This window comes from Nothobranchius furzeri, chromosome 5, assembly GCF_043380555.1.
Source record: "Nothobranchius furzeri strain GRZ-AD chromosome 5, NfurGRZ-RIMD1, whole genome shotgun sequence".
Classification (NCBI taxonomy): Eukaryota; Metazoa; Chordata; class Actinopteri; order Cyprinodontiformes; family Nothobranchiidae; genus Nothobranchius; species Nothobranchius furzeri.
In genome coordinates, this window is record NC_091745.1 from 38,194,224 (window position 1) to 38,217,947 (window position 23,724).

Below are 23,724 nucleotides of genomic sequence, written 5' to 3' on the forward strand. Positions count from 1 at the left end.
GTAAACAACCAAGACAAAGACAAAAGTTTTAAACCAAAGCAAACACTTGAGTCAGATGGAGCTACTTCTCTAAGGATTATTCAAGAAAGGGGCGGAACTCTCACTTCACCAATTGTTCCAGTCTATGTGTCCTCATTGACTCAACCAGACAAGGAAATACTAGTGTATGCTCTGCTCGATTCTCAGAGCGACACTACGTTCATCTTGAAGGATGTAGCCGACACACTGGATGCCAAGAAAGATCCAGTAAAGCTCAAGGTGTCAACAATAACATCAAGAACAAAGGTTGTATCCAGTGAAAGGTTGACTGGTCTGGAAGTGAGAGGCTTGAAATCTGAAGTTAAGATCAAGCTTCCAGTAAGCTACACCAGGGAGTATATACCGGCTAACAGAGCTCATATTCCCACAAGTGAGACCGCAATGTCCTGGCCTCACTTAGAACATCTTGCAGAGGAGATGTCGCAAGAATTAGATTGTGAGGTAGGTTTGCTAATCGGTTATAACTGTTCTCAGGCTCTGGCTCCAAGAGAAGTCATCCATGGAAGTGAAAATCAACCCTTTGCACTCAAGTCTGTGCTGGGTTGGAGCATTGTCGGGTATAACAGTACCGTCAATGATTATGAAGATGAAATAGGTGTAAGTCACCATATCATTGCTAAGCAAGTCATACCACTTACAATGCCTTCCTCTGAACTCAAGTCAGAAGTCCATTTTTCTGCTAGAACCCAAGTTAAAGAAGTTATCTCCCCATCAGACATGATAAAGGTTTTTGAGTCAGACTTCTCTGAAAGAAAGGGTGGAGAAGCTCCAATATCACAAGAAGACTTGCGGTTCCTTGCAATACTGAAAGAAAATATAAAGCAGAAGCAGGACGGACACTACCAGATGCCATTGCCTTTTAAGGTAGAGAGGCCAAGTCTACCTAACAACAGAGCATGTGCTGAACATAGACTAAAATGCCTAAGAAAACGACTACAAAGAGATGAGAAGTATTGCAAAGATTATGTAGCCTTCATGAAGGACATGATAGAAAGAGGGGATGCCGAAAGAGTTCCAAAGACAGAAATAGACAGTCAAACAGTATGGCATATTCCCCACCATGGGGTTTATCACCCTAAAAAGCCCGGAAAAATTAGGGTCGTGTTTGATTGTTCTGCCCAATTTCAGAACACATCACTCAACAAACATCTGTTGACTGGACCAGACCTTACAAATAATCTCACTGGGGTCCTGTGTCGTTTCAGAAAGGGACAGATAGCCATTATGTGTGACGTGGAACGTATGTTTCATCAGTTTCATGTGGACCCACAAGACCAAGACTACCTCAGATTTCTATGGTGGGAGGGTGGCAAGATGGACGATCCACCATCAGTGTATCGTATGAAGGTCCACTTGTTCGGTGCTGCATCTTCACCAGGATGCGCCAACTTCGGGCTTAAACACCTGGCGACTCAAGGAGATGAACAGTTCAGTGAGCAAACAGTGAAGTTTATCCAACGCAACTTTTACGTTGATGATGGATTAACAAGTGTAGACAGCGAAGCTGAAGCTATTCAGCTTGTCCAAGAAGCAAGGGAGCTTTGCAGCACTGGAATGCTTCACTTGCACAAGCTCATCAGCAATAAGAAAGTAGTGCTAGACACATTACCAAAAGAAGAGTGTGCAGATGGAGCAACCAACCTTGACATGTCTTTTGGAGAACCAAAAATGGAAAGAGCTCTTGGTGTCCAATGGAGCATCAGTTCTGACAAGTTCCAGTTCCGAGTTGAAATTAAAGAAAATCCCTTCACCAAAAGAGGAGTACTGTCCACAGTAGCTTCAATCTTTGATCCCCTTGGATTTTTGGCACCTTTCATCCTAACCGGAAAGATAATCCTACAGAAAATGTGCCAGGACAAGGTGGGTTGGGACGAGCCACTTCCTGATAACCTAAAACCACACTGGAATGCTTGGCTTCAAGATCTTTACAATCTGTCTTTGGTTGAAATACCACGGTGCTACACACCATTCACAGCCAAGGAGGTTCAGAAGTATGAACTTCACAATTTTTCTGATGCAAGTTCATCTGGCTACGGAGAATGTTCTTACCTTAGAACTATTTCCAAGTCCGGAGAAGTTCACTGTGCTTTTGTTATGGGAAAGTCCAGAGTTGCACCAACAAGAGTGACAACAATCCCAAGATTGGAGCTCTCGGCTGCGGTTGTAGCCGCGCAGACGAGTGAACTGCTCAAATGAGAAATGGAGCTAGAAGACTTGCAACAGTTCTTTTGGACTGACTCAAAGGTCGTCATTGGATACCTCAATAATGATGCAAGGAGGTTCCATGTATTTGTAGCCAACAGAATTCAACTAATTAAATCAAGTACGGAACCAGGACAGTGGAGATATGTTGCCTCTAAAGAGAACCCAGCAGACCATGCGTCTCGCGGCCTAACCGCAAATAAGCTTGTAGAGTCTAACTGGTTCACTGGGCCCCAATTTCCTTGGCAGAGGGATCTCCCTAAACAGGAAGAGACTCAGGTTGAAGAAATAAACAATGATGATCCAGAACTCAAGAGAGCACAGGTTCTCACAACCACCGTGAAGGAAGAAAAATCACTACTGGAGCGTCTTGAGAAGTTCTCAGACTGGAGGAGAGTAACGAAAGCCATAGCTAGGCTTAAGCGTCTTGCAAAGGAACTAAAGGGTTTAAGGGCAAGATCAAATGAACTCACCACACTTGAAGAAAGACAAGAAGCTGAACAATTTGTAATCAAGTTGGTTCAAAATGAAGCATTCAGCAAGGAGATCAACGCACTAAGCCAAGAGGAAGAAGTCAAAGGGAACAAATTAACTCGCCTCCAAAGGCTAAGCCCATTCTTGGACAGACTGGGTATCTTGAGGGTGGGAGGATGATTGACCCAAGCCGCACTTCATCCACATGTCAGACACCCAGCCATTCTTCCTAAAGGACATCATGTCTCTCGTCTCATACTCAAGCACTGTCATGAGAAGGTGTGTCATCAAGGTCGTGGAATGACAATCAATGAAGTTCGTGCGAATGGCTTCTGGATCCTTGGGTGTAATGGTGAAGTCTCTTCCTTTATCTTTAAGTGCGTAAAGTGCAGGAAGTTCAGAAGGTCTAACCAAGAACAAAAAATGGCTGATCTTCCCCCTGAGAGAATGGAAAGTACACCTCCGTTCACGTACAGTGGAATGGACTGTTTTGGTCCATTCTACGTCAGAGAAGGAAGGAAAGAGCTAAAGAAATATGGGCTCATATTTACATGTATGTGCTCAAGAGCCATCCACTTAGAAGTATTGGATGACCTTTCGTCTGATGCCTTCCTGAATGCATTGCGATGTTTCATTGCAATAAGAGGCAATGTGAGACAACTTCAAAGTGATCAAGGTACCAATTTTGTAGGTGCGAAAAATGAGTTCCAAAACATGATGAAAGGACTACCAGAGGAACGTGTGAAAGAACTTGGATGCAGCTTTGTGATGAATCCTCCTGCTTCCAGTCACATGGGCGGCGTCTGGGAGAGGCAGATCCGCACTGTAAGGAGTATCCTAACCTCTATCCTCGACCAATCTGCAAGTCAACTTGACAGCTCATCACTGAGGACATACTTATATGAGGTGATGGCTATAGTGAATAGTCGACCTTTGACCACTGTCCATCTCAATGATCCATCAGGCCCGGAACCTCTGACCCCCAATCATATCCTCACAATGAAATCTTCAGTCATCATGCCCCCGCCTGGTGAGTTTGTGAAGGAAGATTTATATCTTCAGAAAAGATGGAGGAGGGTTCAATTTCTATCAAATGAGTTCTGGACCAGGTGGAAAAGGGAGTATTTGCTCAATTTACAACAAAGAAGAAAATGGACTACTGAGAGACGGAATGCTAAAGTAAATGACATTGTCTTGCTGTTGGACGACAACCTGCCAAGAAACCAGTGGAAGTTGGCAAGGATAGTGGAAGTCTTCCCAGCTGCATACAACAGGGTTAGAAAGGTCAAGCTGTTAGTTAGTAACACATTTTTGGACAACAGAGGCAAGCGCACATCCCAGCCACTTTATTTAGACAGAGCCATACATAAAACAGTGCTATTACTTGAAGCAGAGTAAAGGGTTATCTTAAGAAGGTGCCTTTGTTTACTGTTGGTAGTTTTTTTTGTTGTTTAACAAGTTATTGTATATAGTTTAAATGAATCACTGTGTGATTGGTGGGAGTGTGAATGCTGTGAAAACATCATTGTAAAATGCTTCTTTTTATTTTTGATGAAACTGGAGCTCGTGCTCTTATTTTGAAAGGCACACTTGCCTTTCTCAACAACTTCCGGTTAGCTTAACGTGTGCACTCGTTTTTTTTCTAACGTATGAAAGGAAGCTGATATATGCTGAATACGTTCAGATTAATATAAGAGACTAACAGCAAGCAAAACTTGTTTTCTCCCCTCCCATTCGGAGCTACAAGCAGGCAAAGTGGTTAGTAGAGTTTGTAACCTTTATTTGTGATTTATGTGTTATATTTATGTAAACATATTGTTTATTCTGTCGGTTTGTAGTTCTACGGTGGTTTATGGTGCTGCATGATGCTAGCTTTGCTAGTCAATAACGGCACAAATAAAGAACGCCATCTGTAAAAAGAACTGGAGTCCTCACATGCTTCGATGGGCGGCATACCGTGGTACTTTCGTCCTGAGTTCGGGAAGGCGAGAGCTTGAATGGGAATCTGCCTTCAAGGCTAAAAAGCCGGCCGGTGAAACAATTTTAGTTCCCCGGGCTTTGGTGAGGTAAGTGGCGCCTGTACGGCTCCCCGAAGCCAGCTTCCCATCGACGGCTCTGCCTTGCCCGCATTCTCCACCACTTGTTAGGTAATTTGATTTTATCCCATATTACCTTAAAGGACGACACACCCTTTGATAGAGAGAGAGTAAATTGATTATTTGTAATGTCCATGTGTGTGTCTCAACCAGCCTCCACTCTGCTTCAGCCTTCAAAGCTTTCTCCTCACCTGCTCTGTATACCTGCATTCTGCAATTATCTGGTAGATAATACTTAACCTCCATAACCCTGGAACCTGAAATAAACACACATGACAACCAGGAAGACATTTTACACTGAATTAGCCAAATGGGGGGAGATCACCATGACACATAACTCTCTCCAGAGCTATCTGCCAGGCGACTCCCCCTCCTCAAGAGTCTTCAGTGGTTTTATTCACCAAATGGATGGGGGGAGAAGGCGGGGCCTTCTCAAGTTACAGAGTTACAGAGTTCTCTCAATTAACATCTTTGCTCAACCTTTTTATGAACATACCAACACAGAGATTCATGATGTGTAATGGGCATCTTTTAGGTCTCAAAAAGGTACATTTATAAAAATACCCAACAGTTTATATAGTTAAAATGTAAAATAGTAAAATGATTAAAAGTAAAATGCAAATACCAAATCCTGAAAGACTGAAGTCTTTTGATGGATCACCTGGAAAGCTGCAAGAAAAATTTGGTTAGTTTTAAAATCCCTTCTTTCCCTTTCGTATCTAGAACTCTGGTGAGTTTTATTTTTATGTGAGATCGGAGAAAGCTCCTATTACAGGAGAACCTGAGTTAGTAGGTCAGTGACCACAGCCTTGGATTCCATAGGTACCAGTATGGACCTAGTTTCCTCTACTGTATTTGGTCCTGGACTCATGTGTTGGTGCATTCCACACCCGTTGGTATTATTTCCTATAACTAGAGATGGTGTTCCAAGATGAAACCAAAAGATTATTCAATCTCTCTGATTAAGCAAACCCTTTCTGCGGACTCTCTCTAGACGAGAGCCCACAATTTGTCCCCAGTCATGGGTTTATACCTTAATGTCGTCAGCTCCAGGTCATCATAAAAAGCTCCAATCACAATACATGTTACACATTACTTATTTCTTGATCACACCTGTTCCTGCTTCAAATCTTATAAGCACATCCTGTCCGTTAACATGACCTTTAACACATTCCAAAAAAAAAAACATTGTTTGTCATACAGGATAGTCCATGAGTTGTACAAAGGTTAAACACTCATAAATGCATTAATTATCACCACCTCTATTTGAGGTTTCAGTTCCTCTTTTTATTCTGCAACCGTGCATGACTCATTTCCATTATTATTATTGTGACTTCATTCTTTCACACCTAGTTCCAGCATTTTGAGCTGAGGGTACTTGATGACGTCGTCGCTTTCTGCTCCTTGTTTATTGGCCCGAGCAGTGTCCAAGATGAGGTGATGTTTGACAATTCCGAAGGTGGAAAAAGGAAATCCTACAAACCTGTTTAACGTGGGATTTGAATGACATGTCCTGGTCAAAGATAACACCAAGGTTCCTTACTTTGTTCTCGGAGATTAATGTAATGCCGTTCAGGTCAGGTGATTGACTAAGAAATGTCCTATTCTGAATGTCGGGTCCAAAGATGAGAACTTCAATCTTGTCTTGATTTAAAAGCAAGTTTTGAGTCATCCAAATTTTTATGTCTTCTAGACAAGTCTGTAATCTACCTAACCGATTAGTTTCATCAGGGTTAATGGATAAATATAACTGAGTATCGTCAGCATAACAGTGGAAGTTTATCCCATGCTGTCTAATGATTTTACCAATAGGAAGCATATATACATTGTAAAAGAATTGGTCCAAGCACTGAACCTTGTGGTACTCCACAAGTAACCCTGGAGTATGAAGACGATTTGTTATGTACATTTACAAAATGAAATCTATCAGACAGGTAGGATTTAAACCAGCCTAGTGCTGTTCGTTTGATCCCTACAACATGTTCAAGCCTTTCTAAAAGAACATTGTGATCAGCTGTGTCAAAAGCAGCTCTGAGATCTAACAAGACTAGAACAGACACAAGATTCTTATCTGAGGCCATGAGAATATCATTTGTAACTCTCACTAATGCAGTTTCAGTGCTGTGATACTCTAAAACCAGACTGAAATTCCTCAAACAGAGCATTAGTGTTTAAATGCTCACATACTTGGATGGCCACTATTTTCTCCAGGACTTTGGATAAAAATGGAAGGTTAGATATTGGTCTATAATTCATCGGGTCATCTGGATCCAGACAAGGCTTCTTCAGTAAAGGTTTGATTACAGCAACTTTAAAATCCTGTTGTACGTATCCATTTACTAAGGATAGATTGATTATATTTAGAATGGGGGCAGTAACCAAAGGAAATGCATCTTTAAATAAGTTGGTTGGGATTGGATCTAAAATGCAAGTTGAAGGTTTAGATGAAGCTAATATTTATTTATGTGAGCACCTGTGTGTGTACACGCGCTTGTTTATGTGAGGTTTCTCTTTAAAAGCGTCCAATAGAGAGTGTGAGGGACCACAGATCTGAAGCTAATATTTTTGATAACTCTGAGAGCTCAACTGGATCAAAACGGTTCAAACACAGATGAAGTTCTACAGTTACCTCTGATGCTGCCTCACTTACTGAGGAAGAAGTAATCACATTAGGGAGGATGCTAATGATTTTGTTTCTAATAGAATTAATTTTACTTGTGAAAAATCCCATAAAGTCATTACTGCTGAGGGCTAAGGTAATAGATGGTTCACAGCTATGATTCTGTGCAAGTTTGGCAACTGTACTGAAAAGAAATTTAGGATTATTCTTATTTTCCTATATTGGCGATGAAAAATATGCAGTTATAGCTTGTCCAAGTTTATTTTTATAAAGCATAAGACTATTTTTCCAGGATAAGTAGGACTCTTCCTGGCGTGTACAGCGCCATGTCCTCTCCAATTGTCTAGAGTTTTGTTTTAAATTTTGTAGATCAGAGTTAAAACAGGGAGCCAACTTCCTGTGCTTCATTACCTTTTTTTTTTTTCGAAAAACTACTGCGGCTGTCTGGTGCCTGTCTGCTGCTTCTGGAGACCCATATGCCAACCATGCCCTGTAGGCCTCCTTCTTCAGCCTTACCCTAACCTTTGGTGTCCTCCAGCAGGTACAGGGGTTGCCACCACAACTCAACTCAACTTTATTTATAAATCGCGCCTTACAGGCAAAAAGATGCCACCAAGGCGCTACACTGATCAAATAAAAACATTAAGTCCAGAAAATAAAACATTGTATCACACGATACAGATAAAAATACAATGAGTAAAATCGCTATAAGTAACACAATAAAACTAGTTAGAAAGGTTAAAAGACAGGTCATAAAAATATGTTTTTAGCCTGCCTTAAAAACCGCAACAGAGGTGGAGACCCTTATGCTCAGAGGAAGCTTATTCCAAAGCTTAGGACCTGCCACAGCAAAGGCCCTATCACCATGCGTCTTTAGACGTGTTCTTGGGACCGAGAGGAGCATGAGGTTCTCCGAGCGGAGTGACCGTGAAGGGGTGTATGGTTGAAGTAGTGATACCAAGTAAGGAGGGGCCCAACCATTTAACGTTTTAAAAACTAGTAAAAGTATTTTAAAATGAATCCTAACAATCCACAACCAGAACTGGCAACCTTGCGGCCACCGCCAGCCACAGCTGCCTCAACAATTGCAGAGCAGAACAAGGCCCATTCAGACTCAATCACCCCCACTGCTCTTGGGAAGCGGTCAAAGCTCTGCTGGAGGTGGGAGTTGAAGACCAACTCTTTAGCTTCTTCTGCCAGGCCTTCCCTGGAGACCCTCACTATATGTTTGGACCTGCCAGGTCTGCACAACATCTTCCTCTGCCATCTGATCAAGCTCACCACCAGGTGGTGATTAGTTGGCAGCTCTGCTTCTCTTTTCACCCAGGTGTCCAAAACATATGGTTGCAGGTCAGATGATACAACTATAAAGTCAATCATTGACCTGCGACCTTAAGGTGTTCTAACCCCGGCTTTCCACGGGAGCCGTCAGCAGCACGTTACTGCAGCAGCACGTCATAGCTGCTGATAGGAACCGCTGTGGTCAACAGAACCTTTTCCACCGGAGCCGTCAACAGCGCGAGTCGGCCGCGTCTCAGGAGCAGCATGTCGCGGCCTTTACGCGCCGGTTCTATTTTCTACGCGCGACGCCTCTGAAACGGGTCAAGTTCGACATTTTTGGGGAAGGAAAGACAGGAAATCGGACGCGGAAATGGAGAGAAGCTACCGAGATTTTCAGAATAAAGAACGTACTGCTTTCCGGTTGCTTTACTTTTAAAAAAGGTTACTAACTGTGCGTCCCCGTGAGAAGTTATCACCTAGCTAGCGGTCTCCTTTGTTTTTCAGGTCCGTATTGGCGATTATAAAATGGACAGAACATAAAACACAAACCATGTTGTAATTTTCTCCTGCTTATTGTTGTGTTTACTGACGAAGTCACTTGTGTGACTTCGTGCCCTGTCGGTGACAGCTGCTCCCCTGCTGCTTCGCTTCTCGTGGGAAGGGCCAAGCAGCAGCTTACACGAGCAAGACGTGCTGCTGCAGTAACGTGCTGCTGACGGCTCCCGTGGAAACCCGGGGTAACAGAAAGGCAACAGCAACTCCAGCAAAGAAGAGTCCAACCCCGCTCAAGGACTTTGGTTCGAGAGCCAACGCTATGTGTCAAGGTGAGTCCGACTATATCTAGCTGGCACCACTTACACACGTATTAACAAATGTGTTTTGCTCTTAGAACTCTCCACCTCTAAACCCACGGATCTGTCCACGAATAAAACCCTTACTGCATATTTTTGTACTCCTTCAGTCACGGGTGAATAAATGTCAATATTTTCAGACCTTTTCTGCGATGTGTTCTTCAACCTGTTCCGTGTCAGCCACTAAATATCTTTTTGGTTTTTTTTAAGTGGAAAAGACGGTGCTGTTGACGAATTTACAGGAAGCAGTGTCCTGAGTAATCACAAACCTGTCGGAGAGCTCCTGCACCAACACACAATGGCATTGCATGTCTCCGTCCTAACGCAGGCAGAGAAGTATATATTGGGCTTTAGCCTCTTCCACAAGCTGCAGCTCCTTCCCTGCCAGAGAGGTGACAATCCATGTTCTAAAAGCCAGTTTCCTTGTCTGGGGATCAGGCCACCAAAGCTCCCACTTTGGTCTGCTACCTAATCCACAATGCACCCAACCCTTCATGTTCCTTCTGCAGGTGGTGGGACCACAGTTGGATGCACCCATGTATCCGGTTTGGGTTGGGCCCAGCCAGGCCCCAGGAGCTAAAGCTCGGCCACCAGGCACTTGCTTATGGGACCCAACCCTAGGCCTGGCTCCAGGGCGGGACCCTGGTAACCCACCGGGCCGGGTACTCTGACTCTTTGGTTTAACAATCATAAAGAGCCCTCGGAACCACTCTTTGTCTCCAAACAGTAGTTTTCGATGATAGTTTCTTAGAATTATGGCTCTCAATAATAAAGATAGATAGATGCTACAAAAATATCTAAACATGATTTTAATTTATCTGCAACATTGAAACATGATATTGGTTTAAAACTTTCCAACAGCAGCTAGAGATCTTGGATGATTTGTAAAAAATAATAATAATAAAAAAAATTAGATACATGTACAAATGATTCATGGTTCACCTTATTCAAGAATATTCACCTTATTCACAGCCAAACCTCTCAGCCAGCACAAAAAGGCTTAAAAATCATGAAAAAAGCAAGGGAGCTGGAGCATTCAGATGAGTAAATGCAAATAAAAGAGCCACCACTAACATTTAGATGTTGCAGACATTAACACTGATAAAGATTTGGGCAGCCGATGTAATTAGTTGGTTTATTTTTATTTGCACCTAAATGTTTATTTGCCTGAGTGCTCCAGCTCCCTAACGTCTTCATTCATTGTCCTCCAGCTGTAGAGCACCAGCTTATGATGACTTGCAGAGTGCTTTATTCTACCCAGGGTAAAAAATCATATTAGGCAATTACAGTCATTCACCTCATATCCTTCTAAACATTTTCTCCTGTTGCTTTTCTTTGCTGCCCTTGATCATCATTCCTCTAATCATTAGCTCAGGAAGCGTTTGATATTTAGTGAGTTTTACGACTGCACGGCTCAAACCAGTGATCCTCAACAGGTGTCCCGCGAGCCTCCTCTTTCTGGCACCTGGAACCCGGTCGTTAAACGTTGTTAAAACAACTCCACTGGTTCAGTCGCCTCCCTGAACTTTTTTTTAACAGCACCTCCAGCTTTCGGACCAGCTCTTCAACACATAGAAACGTTTACAGGTGATCCCTCGCTACTTCGCGGTTCGTTTATCCCGGATTCACGACTTCGCGGATTTTTTCTTTGGAGCCTTATTCAAGGGAAATTCGCCGATTTGCTGTATTTTTCACCGATTCGTGGTATTTTTCTATGCGAAATATCAAGAAATTCCTGTTTTTTCATTAATTTCATCATAAAATGCACTTTTTTTAATAAAACTATAAAAAAAACCAAGTAAAAAAATTTTTCTTGAGTTTTACCCACAAAAAGAGAATGTTATCATACGATAATTCAATATAGTACTGTACTGTAAATATGGTGTCCCTACTTCGCGGATTTTCACCTATCGCGGCCAGGTCTGGAACGCATCTACCACATTAAACAAGGGATCACTGTATGTTTGAGGAGGAGTTCACCTGGCTTAAATTATAAAGGCCATAAAACAGCAATGTTGTCTCAGCTTGCTCTGTACTTGTTCAGTCGCTATACAGCATGTTAGAGTGTGCATCTCTGCTTTGGTTGCTGTCATTGTGCACAAAAAAACAAGCTGTGGTTTGTTGCTCCATTTCGTTTTCTGTTAGGGCTTGTGGTTCTTGATTCAGTGCCTCCCCGTTGGGGAATGGGTCCTGTCGGTGCTGGTTTTTAATATGTGTACTAGTGTGAACAGCATTTAGCTTGTGTGAGAGTGAATACGCGTGAAACCTTGCTTCGTAGTACAACCTGCTGCTCACTAAACTCATTTAACTGCTCAAATGCTGAAGACTGTGTAGTCACTTTTGAGAGCATCAGGGACTTTTTATGGGTCAAACTAAAGGTTGAATGGGGAGCCTAACGCCTACTGCACACTGTAAGCAAAAGCAGAGAGGAACGGCAGCGGAACGGTTTACTCGCGACAATCACAGAACTCAAGTGCATACCGGGAGAGTCTCAGCAGCAAATCGGCTTCTCTGCCCTGCTCCTTGCTCGAGTCGCGAGATCACAAAATCCCCAGAGACTTCCGTCAAGCTCCTTGCAAGATTACATGCAATTCAATGGGGCTAAAAGAGCTATTTTCTAATCCGTTTTGCCTTACGCCCTGGATCGCACATATGTTCTACTTCAATTTAAGTGATGTGTGTTTCGACCACCCCAGTCACATACTTTGAGATTTATCAGGTTGTAAGTTTGTAATTATTATGATTACAAATTAGACGTTGGTATGTTGCATATCCACCACAGAATCTCTTCTCCCCTAGCGCAGCTGCTACTTACCACATGGTCAGATTTATGCTGGTTCATTCATCCTGAAGGAAGGATTTGAAGTTCGCTGAATTGACAGCCATTTTTTCCCTCTGTTTTTCTCCGTGTCTGGTTTGGTGATGTCACTTTGGTGGGATGCATTTGTAGTCATGGACTTTTTTTCCACAACACCTAAAATAACATTTCTCCTCATTCGAAAATAAGCGCGTTCTTGCCATCAAAACACATCTTTAAAATTCACAGACATCATATGTGAAATCCATGGCACATAACAAGCGAAAATAGAAAATAGCGTTTATAGCAACATTGACTTGCATTCATTTTTTTCTTTCCTCCTGGGACCCATTGTCTGGAAGTAGATGGGCGTGACTTATGCTCCCTATAAGAAACATTTTAAAAATACATTTTAAATAAATAATACCTCCACGGGGCATTTAGAGGTGTGCAGAATGAAGGTATGGTATTTCCTTTAAAAGCTATATTTTAATTAAAAAATAATAATTATTATTCACTAATAATTTTGCCGTTACGACATTATGTTCACATCTACCAGCCAATAGAGCTCCGGGAGTTGACGTCACTTCTCCCGGCATGCAACAGTTCAAATCGAAACGGCGCCATATTGGCAGGCAGAAGCCCGCAGCTGGACTATTTGTTATTGTCAGAAAAATCAATCAAACTGGAAATATGGTAGATTCCTGTTGTGCCCCAGGATGCAGAACAGACGCGGACGACATAAGGAATGAGCCATCTACAAGATTCCCCAAGATCCGGAGTGCCACAAACATTGGATCATTATAATGAAACGCGCTAGTGACCGGGCTAAAATGAAACTGTGGGATCCCGAGATTAAAGGTTTTCGCTTATGCAGCGACCACTTCATATCAGGTACTTAAACCAACGATTCCTCAACTGTGTATGGTATTTATTTTAAATGCTTTTATTACGATTCTTAGTGGGCTTCCTAAACTTATTTTGGCGTGGCTTTTTCTGTCTTATTACTCATAGCAACAAGTAAACGTCACGTAAAACATTGCCTCGTGAGTTCTGCGTGCTGCCGTTTACGTGTTTTATGATCACAGCAATTAACCTGCTAAACAGTATTTAATTTTTAAGCAATGGTTGATCAATTGTCAGATCACACATAAAAAGCACTTTGGATTGCTATTATCTGTCTCACCGAGACAGATCTCAGACAGATCCTGAGATGCTCCTGCCTGACTTTTTTTTTTCACGGAAAAAAATCAAACTAGTGATTTCTCTTGGCGTTCAGTTTATACATTCAAACAGCACAGCACTCTATTTAAACTACTTACATGTAAATCTATGTTATTTGTCCATCCATCCATCCATTTTCATCCGCTTATCTGGAGTCGGGTTGCGGGGGCAGTAGCGTCGAGAGGCCCAGACTTCCCTCTCCCCAGCCACTTGGGCCAGCTCCTCCAGGGGAATCCCAAGGGGTTCCCCAGCCAGGTCTGGTAAGAAGTCCGCTCCGACAGCTTCTGGCATTTTTTTAAAGTATCCCAGGGGTATGGTAAGGGTCGGAGATGTTTAGTCTATTTAATTTCTGACTATATAAAACGATTTCTTCGGTTTTAAAGTGTGAAGTAAAATCCAAGCCGATCCCGTTCATTTTTACATTTGTTGCCTGCCAACATGGCGTCTACTCTCTGAGAGTCATGTGACATCCGGAGCTCTATAGTGGGCACCATTGCAGGTTGCCCAACGGTGTGCTCGGCACAGCGAGGCTGGCACTGTGGAAAATGGCAGACGTACAGAAAACTAAAGGGACAACTTAAACAACACAATGTATCTCCAAGTCAGTCACACTTTTTTGAAATCAAACTGACCTCATAGAAAACAACACCGACTGATAAGCTGCTGTTGTGCAAATGAAAAAGACAACACTTGGAAATTATTAGAAGTTATCAAGATATCCCCAACAAAGGAGTGGTTCTGTCGGTGGTGACCATAAACCACTTCTCAGTTCCTCTGTTTTCAGGATGATGTTTTGGTTTACGTTTGAAGGCTGGCGATGTTTTCACATGAGTGGAAACATGAGACGGAGTCCACAACCCACACAAGTGGCTCAGGTAGTACAGCTCATTCAGTATGGCACACCAATCTGAGCTGTGGCAAAAAGGTTTGTTGTTTCAGTCAGCATAGTGTCCAGAGCATGGAGACGCCAGGAGACAGGCAAGTACATCAGGAGATCTTGAGGAGGCTGTAGGAGGGCAACAACCCAGCAACAGGACCACTACCTCCACCTTTGTTCAAGGAGGAACAGGAGGCGTACTGCCAGAACCCTGCAAAATGACCTCCACCAGGCCAAAAATGTGCATGTGTCTGCTCAAACGGTCAGAAAGAGACTCTCTGAAGGTGGTAAGAGGGTCCAACATCCACAGATGGGGGTTGTGCTTACAACCCAACACCATGCTCGACACTACGCTAACAGTTCTCTCACTGAGAACTGTGTGTCCAAGCTTCTCACGTGCAGCCGCCCTATTACATGCCCACTTGACCCTATTCCGACTAAGCTGCTCCAAGCTATTGCTCCTACAGTAGCCACAGCAGTCACAGATGTGATCAATGCTTCACTGACATCCGGTACATTTCCCACCTCTCTCAAGCATGCTCAGGTTAAACCGCTGCTAAAAAATCATCTCTTCCTCCAAATCATGTGGAGAACTACCGACCTATCTCTCTCCTCCCTTTTCTGTCCAAAATCATTGAAAGGGGGGCTTTCAAGCAGATCACAGAATACCATCCATCCATCCATTTTCTGAACCTGCTTTGTCCACGCAGGGTCGCGCGGGGGGTCTGGCGCCATACCTCCAGCGGTCAACGGGCAATCAGGCGGGGTACACCCTGGACAGAGATCCAGTCCATCGCAGGGCAGATCACAGAATACCTCTCACAAAACTGTCTGCTTGACCCTTACCAATCTGGGTTCAGAAAGGGCCACTCCACTGAAACTGCTCTGTTAGCAGTGACGGAATCCTTTAAAGAAGCTAGAGCGACTGCCAAATCCTCAGTGCTTATCCTGCTCGACTTATCGGCTGCATTTGACACTGTCAACCATGGCTTCCTTTTGTCCACACTCTCTAGCATGGGTATCACAGAGAAAGCACATGCCTGGTCTGAATTGTACCTCACAGGACGATCATTCAGTGTATCTTGGCTTGGACAATCCTCTACCGTGCACCATCTTGCCACAGGAGTCCTCCAGGGCTCTGTACTAGGACATCTTCTCTTTGTCATATACACCACCTCACTGGGTGAGATCATTCGATCTAATGGCTTCTCCTATCACTGCTATGCAGAAGACACCCAGGTCTATCTGTCATTTCCACCGGACGACCACACTGTCTCTGCACAAATATCAAACTGTCTCTCTGACATATCAAAATGGATGAAATCCCATCATCTCCAACTCAACCTCTCTAAAACTGATCTACTTGTCATCCCAGCAAAACCACCCATACGGCACAATATCTCAATCCAGAATGACTTCCTATCTCTGGCTCCTTCAAAGGCAGTTCGAAATCTGGGTTTTGTGATTGATAAACACCTGATCTTTAAAGATCATGTTGCCTCTGTTGCTCGTTCATGCCGCTTTACGCTGTATAACATACGAAAGATCAGACCATACCTAACACAACATGCCACTCAGCTCCTGGTGCAATCTACTGTCATCTCCCGCCTCGATTACTGCAATGACCTTCTAACTGGTCTTCCAGCCTGGACTGTGAGACCTCTTCAAATGGTCCAGAATGCAGCGGCGCATCTGGTCTTCAATCAGCCAAAAAGAGCACACGTCACCCCTCTGTTCATTGAGCTCCACTGGCTACCACTAGCAGCACGCATCAAATTCAAATTGCTAACACTAGCATACAAAGTCCGAGATGGTACGGCTCCCATCTACCTGAATCCTCTTGCAAAGGCTTACGTCTCGGCCCGGCCGCTCCGGTCATCACAGGATCGTCGGCTAGCAGTGCCTACACCACGCTCAGGACAATCCAGACTCTTCTCATGCATCGTTCCACAAATGTGGAATGACCTTCCAAGCACTACCAGAACAGGGGCTTCCTTTTCAATTTTCAAGAAACTCCTGAAGACCCTGCTCTTCAGAGAGCATCTTCTAAACTAGCACCGTCCCTGCACCCGTCCCCCTCTCTACTGTCCACTCCTTGTTCTCTCCTCTCCATAATTGATGTCAAGTTGTTGTTGTTATTGTTGTTGTTAGCCTCTAGGGCTACATGCCGATTATCACTTGTAAGTCGCTTTGGACAAAAGCGTCTGCTAAATACATAAACATAAACATACACATTTGGCATTTAGCAGAAAACACCAAGATTGGCAAAATTGCCACTGGTGCCTTGTGCTCTTTACAGATAAAAGAAGGTTCATACTGAGACAGAAGTGGCAGACTGGAGGTGCGGTGAAGAGCGTTGTGTTGCCTGCAACATCCTCCAGCATGACCGATTTGGCAGTGTGTCAGTAATGGTGTTGGGTGGCATTTCTTTGGGAGGCTGCACAGCCCTCCATGTGCTCATCAGAGGTAGCCTGGCTTCCATTAGGCACTGAAACAAGATCCTTAGATCCCTTGTGAGACCATGTGCTGGTGTGGTCGGCCCTGGGTTCCAAGACAATAATAGACCTCATGTGACTGGTGGGTAGCAGGTCCTGCAAGACAAAGGCATTGATGCTTTGGACTGGACCACCCATTCCCAAGACCTGAATCCAATTGAGCACATCTGGGAGATCATGCGTTGCTCCATCCACCAACACCACATTGAACCACACACTGTGCAGGTTGGTGGACACTTTAGTCCAGGTGTGGGAGGAGATCCCTCTGGAGACCAGCTATCACCTCATCAGGAGCATGCCTAGGTGTTGTAGGGAGGTCATTCAGGCATGTGGAAGCCACACACACTACTGAGCCTTATTCTGACTTGTTTTAGGACATTACATCAAAGCTGAATCTGCCCATAGTGTGTTTATCCATTTTAATTCAGAGTGTGACTCCAAATCCAGATCTCCATTGATTAATACATTTGATTTCTATTGATGATTTTTGTGTGATTGTGTAAAGAACAAAATGCTTAATAGGGATGTTTCATCCATTCAGATCAAAGATGATTTATTTTTGTATTTCCTTTATTTTTTAAGCAGTTATTTCACACAGTACTGAAAGTTAATCTGTGACACTTCTTTGTCTTTTGTTTGTTGTTGTTTGTTTTCTTTGTTGTATTCCAGCGAAATCTCCAACTCGCCCCTAGATGAAGCTCTGATTAATCATTTTTAACCCTCCCACTGTCCCAAGGAGTGTGACCCCGCGAGGAAAGCTGACCATTGAGCAGGATTGATGGTTCATCCCTTTGGTCCATGTGGCAGGGGTGAGGAGTGAGCACCACCTCACCCCTGCAACATGGACCTCAAGGGATAAACCATCAATCCTGCTCACTGGTCAACTTTCCTGGCAGGGTCACACCCATAAAGACAGTGGGATGCTGAGTTTGTTGACCCTCTGTTTGTTCCTGAGATCTTCTTCATGTAGAAACCTTCATGTTTTCATTATAGTAAGATACACATTTGAAGTCAAATTGATTCATTGATGTGTGAATTGAAAAGCTTCAGCTGGTTTATTTCACTTATTTTGATAACATCTGACATATTTATGTTTGACTTTAACATTAATGGAAATATTTCAGAAGAAGAAAAATGTTAGAAATAAAATTTTTAGACAAGTTTAATTCTGACCATTGCACATTTAGGAACAGATTTGACCTTTATGATGCTGCTACAACAAGTATATAAAAAACAACTGAGCAGCAATACAGCTGTTTCCATTTCCTATTAAAACACGACCAAAGACATCAACGGCACCATCAGCAGCAGTCCAGCCCTCGTAGCGTCGGCGCTGTTGCAGTAATCTCCCTGACAGCAGCTCATTTCTGCTCCCATTTTTTGTTTAATCGCAGCTACCGACTGAGCGGAGCACATCAGCGATGAGGCGCAGCCCTTCATGGTCCGTTTCTGTCCGTTGTCATTCACTGAGAATGAAAATATCATTATTAGGTGAGCCTCATGTTTGGTATTAAAATCTTTCAATATTTGTTTGAAAATGGAAGAGGGTAAATGTGTCCTACTTGTTGATTTGATGCAGAAGTCTTCATTCTTCTCACAGTTTAGCGTTCTGCCACACTCCGTTCCTTCACAGCTGAAGCACCTCCGGCCGTTTGCAGAGAAGCTGCTGGGCTCTGGGACAGAAAAAAAAGTTTTTGAAAACCCCAAGATCTAAAAGATGTAATTTTGTTTTATTAGAGCGTGATGATTCTGATATTAGCGGGGTAGTTGTTTAACATAATTTTTAATCATTAAGCCACCAGGTCAGACTGGTTTTTGAACTGCTTGTGAGTCTTTCATGTTTTGATCCTTAGAGCAAACGCCGGCCATCTAAAACGTCTCAAACATCAAAATCTTCCTGGTCTCATATGTGAATGCTTTTGAATCAGATGAGTGATCGCACAGAAAAACGGTCCCTAATATCGTTGCAAAGTCTTAGGAGTGTATTACGAACACCGTGGGCTCCGTGGTGCATGTGACAGATAGGATGAGAATAGATTTAACCCTCTCACTGTCCAATTAGGTGACTTCACCAGGAAAGCTGACCATTGAGCAGGGTTGATGGTTTATCCCTTGAGGCCCACGTGGCAGGGGTTAGGACTGAGCACCACCTCACCCCTGCCACGTGGACCTCAAAGGATAAACCATCAATCCTGCTCAATGGTCAGCTTTTCTGGCACGGTCACCCAATAGGACAGTGGCAGGGTTAAAAATGCACTCATGGGGTCATGGATACTTGTTGTCTTGGCAGCTGGGTGCTGACAGCTTATCCATGCTGTTGGGATTGCAGTCACCAACATGACTAGACTAGGAATGAACAAATAACTAGCCTCATGCCCAGACCTCATCCCACCAGGATACATGATCTGATGTATCCTCATGCATGGTGAGGTCACAGCAGAGCACCTGGGAGATGCAGAAAACAGCAGAGAAAAATCTGTTTGATGAACACTGAGAGCACGACAGCACCATGATTGCCTTCAGAATGCTAATGTGACTCCTTCAGGATATTTCTCCCCATTTCACCAAACTGAGGCTGCCTGCTGTCTAGTGCAGCTGTGACACTGGCTGCTCAGAGGCAGAGGCCGATGTCAGGGCTGTTGAAGGTTTTTATTCCCTCTGCTTAGGTTGCTAAACATGAACATTCATCTTCAGCTAGATGTTTGTTTGAACTGTTGTTTTCCCACACATTTATATTTTATTTAGCATTTTCACTTATTTATATCTCTTTTTGCCATTTGCCATGTCTTGTATTTAGAGAAATGACTCCTCCATTGGGACAAATGAATCTGATAACCCACTTCAGTTAATCTTAACTGCAGCACAGAGTTTTGAACAGCATGACTTTACCAGGGACTTGTGCAGTGTTGCAGTAATTTCCATCGCAGCACTGGCTCTTTGATACGATTTTTGCAACTCCAAAGTTGATTGAGCCATTAAGACAGTCTTGGACCGCAGCACATTTTTTAGCTGGGGCATCAACAAGTTGAAATTCACCTGCAATGAAAAGAGCAGCTGTTGTGAAGTGAGCCTATGCCAAAGGGACAAACACAAACCATGAACTCCACACCGACGTACCTAGATATATCATTAATCTTGTTGCAGCACACTGGTAACTGTCTGAGGGACATTGTTTTGTTGTCTGTGTGCAATTTCCAAAGATGTCTGGTAAACACTCGTAACACTGCAAGGTGTCCGCTGAAAAAAAACAACAACAATATTTTCTCATCACATTACTTCTGAAAGTATCAGTGTAACTCTGAAGGATAGATAAAAGTTGAATCAAAGATACAATAATGCTCACGTTTAAAGCAAAATGAAATCATTGACTTTAATTACGCTACATTTTTGTTAACCCTTTGATGCATAAGGGTCACTACAGTGGACAGGTACTGAAAATTGTTATTTATTCATTTTTGCTATTAAGCACAGCTGTTGAAGACTTTATTACATTTGAGCCCCTCGATTTGTACTTCAGTAAGTCAAGCCACCATATTTCATGTTCAGATTGCACGCTGTCCACTGAGGTGGACATGTAATAAATTATTTGTAAATTAAATGTTACAAAAAATATGTAAATATGAAATTTGTTTCATTCACTCCTGAAGATGAAAGAAAAAAAATGTTTTTAAAAATCATGGTTGAAGATTTCATAATTTGTGCATCAAAGGGTTAAGAAATAGAGGGAATAAAATATAATAATCAACTACATGTAATGAAACTTACTTCTTGGGAGAAGCCAAATCCCGAGAGCCAGTGTGAAGAAGTACATTTTGTTAGTGGGACGGGAGAGTTTGTTTTTGTTCTGTACAGGTTGTATTTGTACTTCTCCTGTGAAGGGTTGTCCTTCAGCATCTGACCACTCCTTCATCACTCCTCTACTACTGATGTCTTGCTTGAATTTACTTCCACAGGTCAGAAATATTCCAGGGTTTAGCAGATTTTCACTCCTCTTTTTTAGATTACATCAGGAATTTCCGTCATTTTGGCCCAGTGTGTGTTTCCAGTAATACACATAAAGTATGGTGCTTAAAAAGAATACACACTCTTCACTTAGTTCCACTCTTTGATTTTATTTACATTTAAATGAGTACATTTTAAGTGTATTTCTTTTCATAGACGTGCTCACAATACGGCATTAAGCAACAATCAACTTTTGGGTTATACAGTAAAATAATAATTGGACCTGCTGTAAAATCATTTACTGGACTGTAAATTTATGTTTTAAAGTTTATTTTTGCATAAGTTTGTTGCTGTGTTGGTCTGTTTCAAGACAAATGACTATAAATGGTAAATTTGGATTGGTGGGTGGTGCAAAAGTGTTGTTTTTGACCCTTCATGTTCAGGATTGGTTCCTCAGTGGTAAGTGATGAATGACGGGCCTATAGCGTACTCCCAAACTTAGGTTATGAACACTATACTGTTAACCACAGCAGATGGTATCTGGACCCTAACAGGTGCGCATATCCAACATCTGGAGAGAGCCTGGAGGTCTTACAAAGAGAGAATTTGGAGACTCCGGGGTAACAGAAATGACAGCCTACTGTCAGAACACCTTACAGTTATTGAGTGGAACGAATGGCTTGCAAAAAGCACAAACAGGGTGCTTTAGGGAGACTGATGTATGACATTTTAAAAAAATATAGATCATTTAAAAAAGTTTCTGTTGCAACTGCAATTTTTTTTTTCACCTTTTTGAAAATGTTACTTGAGCACTTCATGTAAAGATATACAGGTCATAAAAGTACATCAAGCCTTGTTCTTTTACTTCAAATACTGGCTCATAGTGGTTCAGGACAATTTTAGTTTTAACAGTTGTGTGCCAATATTTGTAAGCATTATTCTGATGATTTATAACTGGCATCTTAAAAATAAAGTGCTTTCTGTATCTGTGTTGTCCTTTATTTTTGTTACAATGTATTTTGAAAAAACTTTCACTGTTATAAATAGGTTGTAAGGTATATAAAGTCTCCACTTTAGATGAGCTCACCCAAAATACTTCACTAAGAAGTAGTAAATGGTTTGTAACGTTCTAAAGTAGTTATTAATGTATTTATAATTAATGATAGATATTCTTTTGAAAAAGAAGTGAGTCGGTAGGGAGCTGCATCTTCGGAAGCCGTTAAGTGACAATTGTAAATGTATTCAATTCAATTCAATTCAAGTTTATTTATATAGCGCCAAATCACGACAAGAGTCGTCTCAAGGCACTTCACATAATAAACATTCCACTTCACAGTTCATTAAGCCAATCAGAAATAATGTTTCCTATATAAGGAACCCAGCAAATGGCATCAAGTCACTGACTAGTGTCAGTGACTATACAGCAATCCTCATACTAAGCAAGCATGCAGCGACAGTGGAGAGGAAAACTCCCTTTTAACAGGAAGAAACCTCCAGAGAATCCTGGCTCAGTATAAGCAGCCATCCTCCACGACTCACTGGGGATCGAGAAGACAGAGCAGGCAGACACAGACACACAGACACACAGACACACAGACACACACACACACACACACACACACACACACACACACACACACACACACACACACACACACACACACACACACACAAGACAAGTAATGTGTCTACAGTTATATTGTGATGTCTTAGTAAATATTGTATTTGGTGAAAGATAAACTTTATTGTATTTATCCTAGTGGATCTATAATTAAACGGATAAACTAGTAGTAGCACATCAAAAGTCAATGAAAACAAAAAGTTATTATCAGGAGAGAGAGAATGTATTAGTGGTTAGCAGCAGTGTGCTAGACGATGGCCCCCTCCATGAGGCCACCACAGCTCAGCAGAACGTCATTGTAGCTTCTTCTGGGGAGAAAAACACTTACAGAGAAAATAAAGTTAACAGTTGAAATTGCACAAAATAGTACAGTTAAAGAGCAGACTGTAGAATAAAGCAGTAGAGTGTGAAAAGTGGTCAGTGTGTCCTCCAGCAGTCTAAGCCTATAGCAGCATAACTACAGAGTTAACCCTGGATAATCTATCCTATTTAGATGGAGGCATGTTGGAGGCAGGGCAAGGGAGAGCCGTCTTTACCGACTGGACACTCCACCTCCCTGTACTCCCCCACTTGTCCAGATTTAGGCTAACATCAGATTTTAACTATAGGCCCTATAATGTATTGTTAGACATCTGTTAAACATTTAGTAGCTGACCGATGTATTCATGAGATTCAGTGTTTACGAAACATCTAGTAAGACTCTAGTATGTGTAGTAAATATTTAGTTTATAGTATTATATAGGGTATGTTAACTATTTACTTAGCCTTTACCAATGGGTTTGTATCCTGTTTTACATCATCAAATGACTGGTTTGTAAGTCATGGCGAGCAGAGTTTATAAATGATTAATCAATGACTTATAGATCATGAAACATCATGAATAAAAAGTGTGACACAGTAGCTTCTTCATCTTGAAGAAAGCCTTTATAGTGGTGCTTGTAAGCTGTTAACTAATTATGATCATGTTTTTGCAGATGCTTTACAAATGATTAAATAACCATTAACCAATGCTTTACTGATGATTAACTAATGCTTAATAGTAAGCACTTATTATAAAGTGTTACCGGCATTTCTTTTGTTTGCTAAGGTCAGCTGGCTCTGTGGTGGCCATCTTGAATTGAATGGGCGTTAATCAGCAGTAGATATCATAGTTGTTGGGACAGCCCCTTCAGAGAGGTGGACTAAAACTGGTTTATGATATATTT

General features: G+C 42.4%; 2 protein-coding genes across 2 annotated transcripts; one reads left to right on the forward strand and one right to left on the reverse strand.

Moving 5' to 3' along the window:
- Nucleotides 1-420: 420 nt before the first annotated feature.
- Nucleotides 421-4,637, forward strand: LOC129163512 (uncharacterized). The gene is made up of 2 exons (XM_054741322.2): nucleotides 421-4,473; nucleotides 4,554-4,637. Exon 1 carries the CDS (start codon nucleotides 421-423, stop codon nucleotides 2,233-2,235), a length of 1,815 nt encoding a protein of 604 aa, XP_054597297.2. The 3' UTR covers nucleotides 2,236-4,473; nucleotides 4,554-4,637.
- Nucleotides 4,638-17,389: 12,752 nt separating this feature from the next.
- Nucleotides 17,390-20,935, reverse strand: LOC107396724 (urokinase plasminogen activator surface receptor). The gene is made up of 5 exons (XM_015976552.3): nucleotides 20,722-20,935; nucleotides 20,074-20,193; nucleotides 19,846-19,992; nucleotides 18,519-18,629; nucleotides 17,390-18,422 (listed from the first exon to the last, which is right to left on the reverse strand). Exons 1-5 carry the CDS (start codon nucleotides 20,864-20,866, stop codon nucleotides 18,226-18,228), a joined length of 720 nt encoding a protein of 239 aa, XP_015832038.3. The 5' UTR covers nucleotides 20,867-20,935; the 3' UTR covers nucleotides 17,390-18,225.
- Between the last annotated feature and the right edge of the window lie 2,789 nt (nucleotides 20,936-23,724).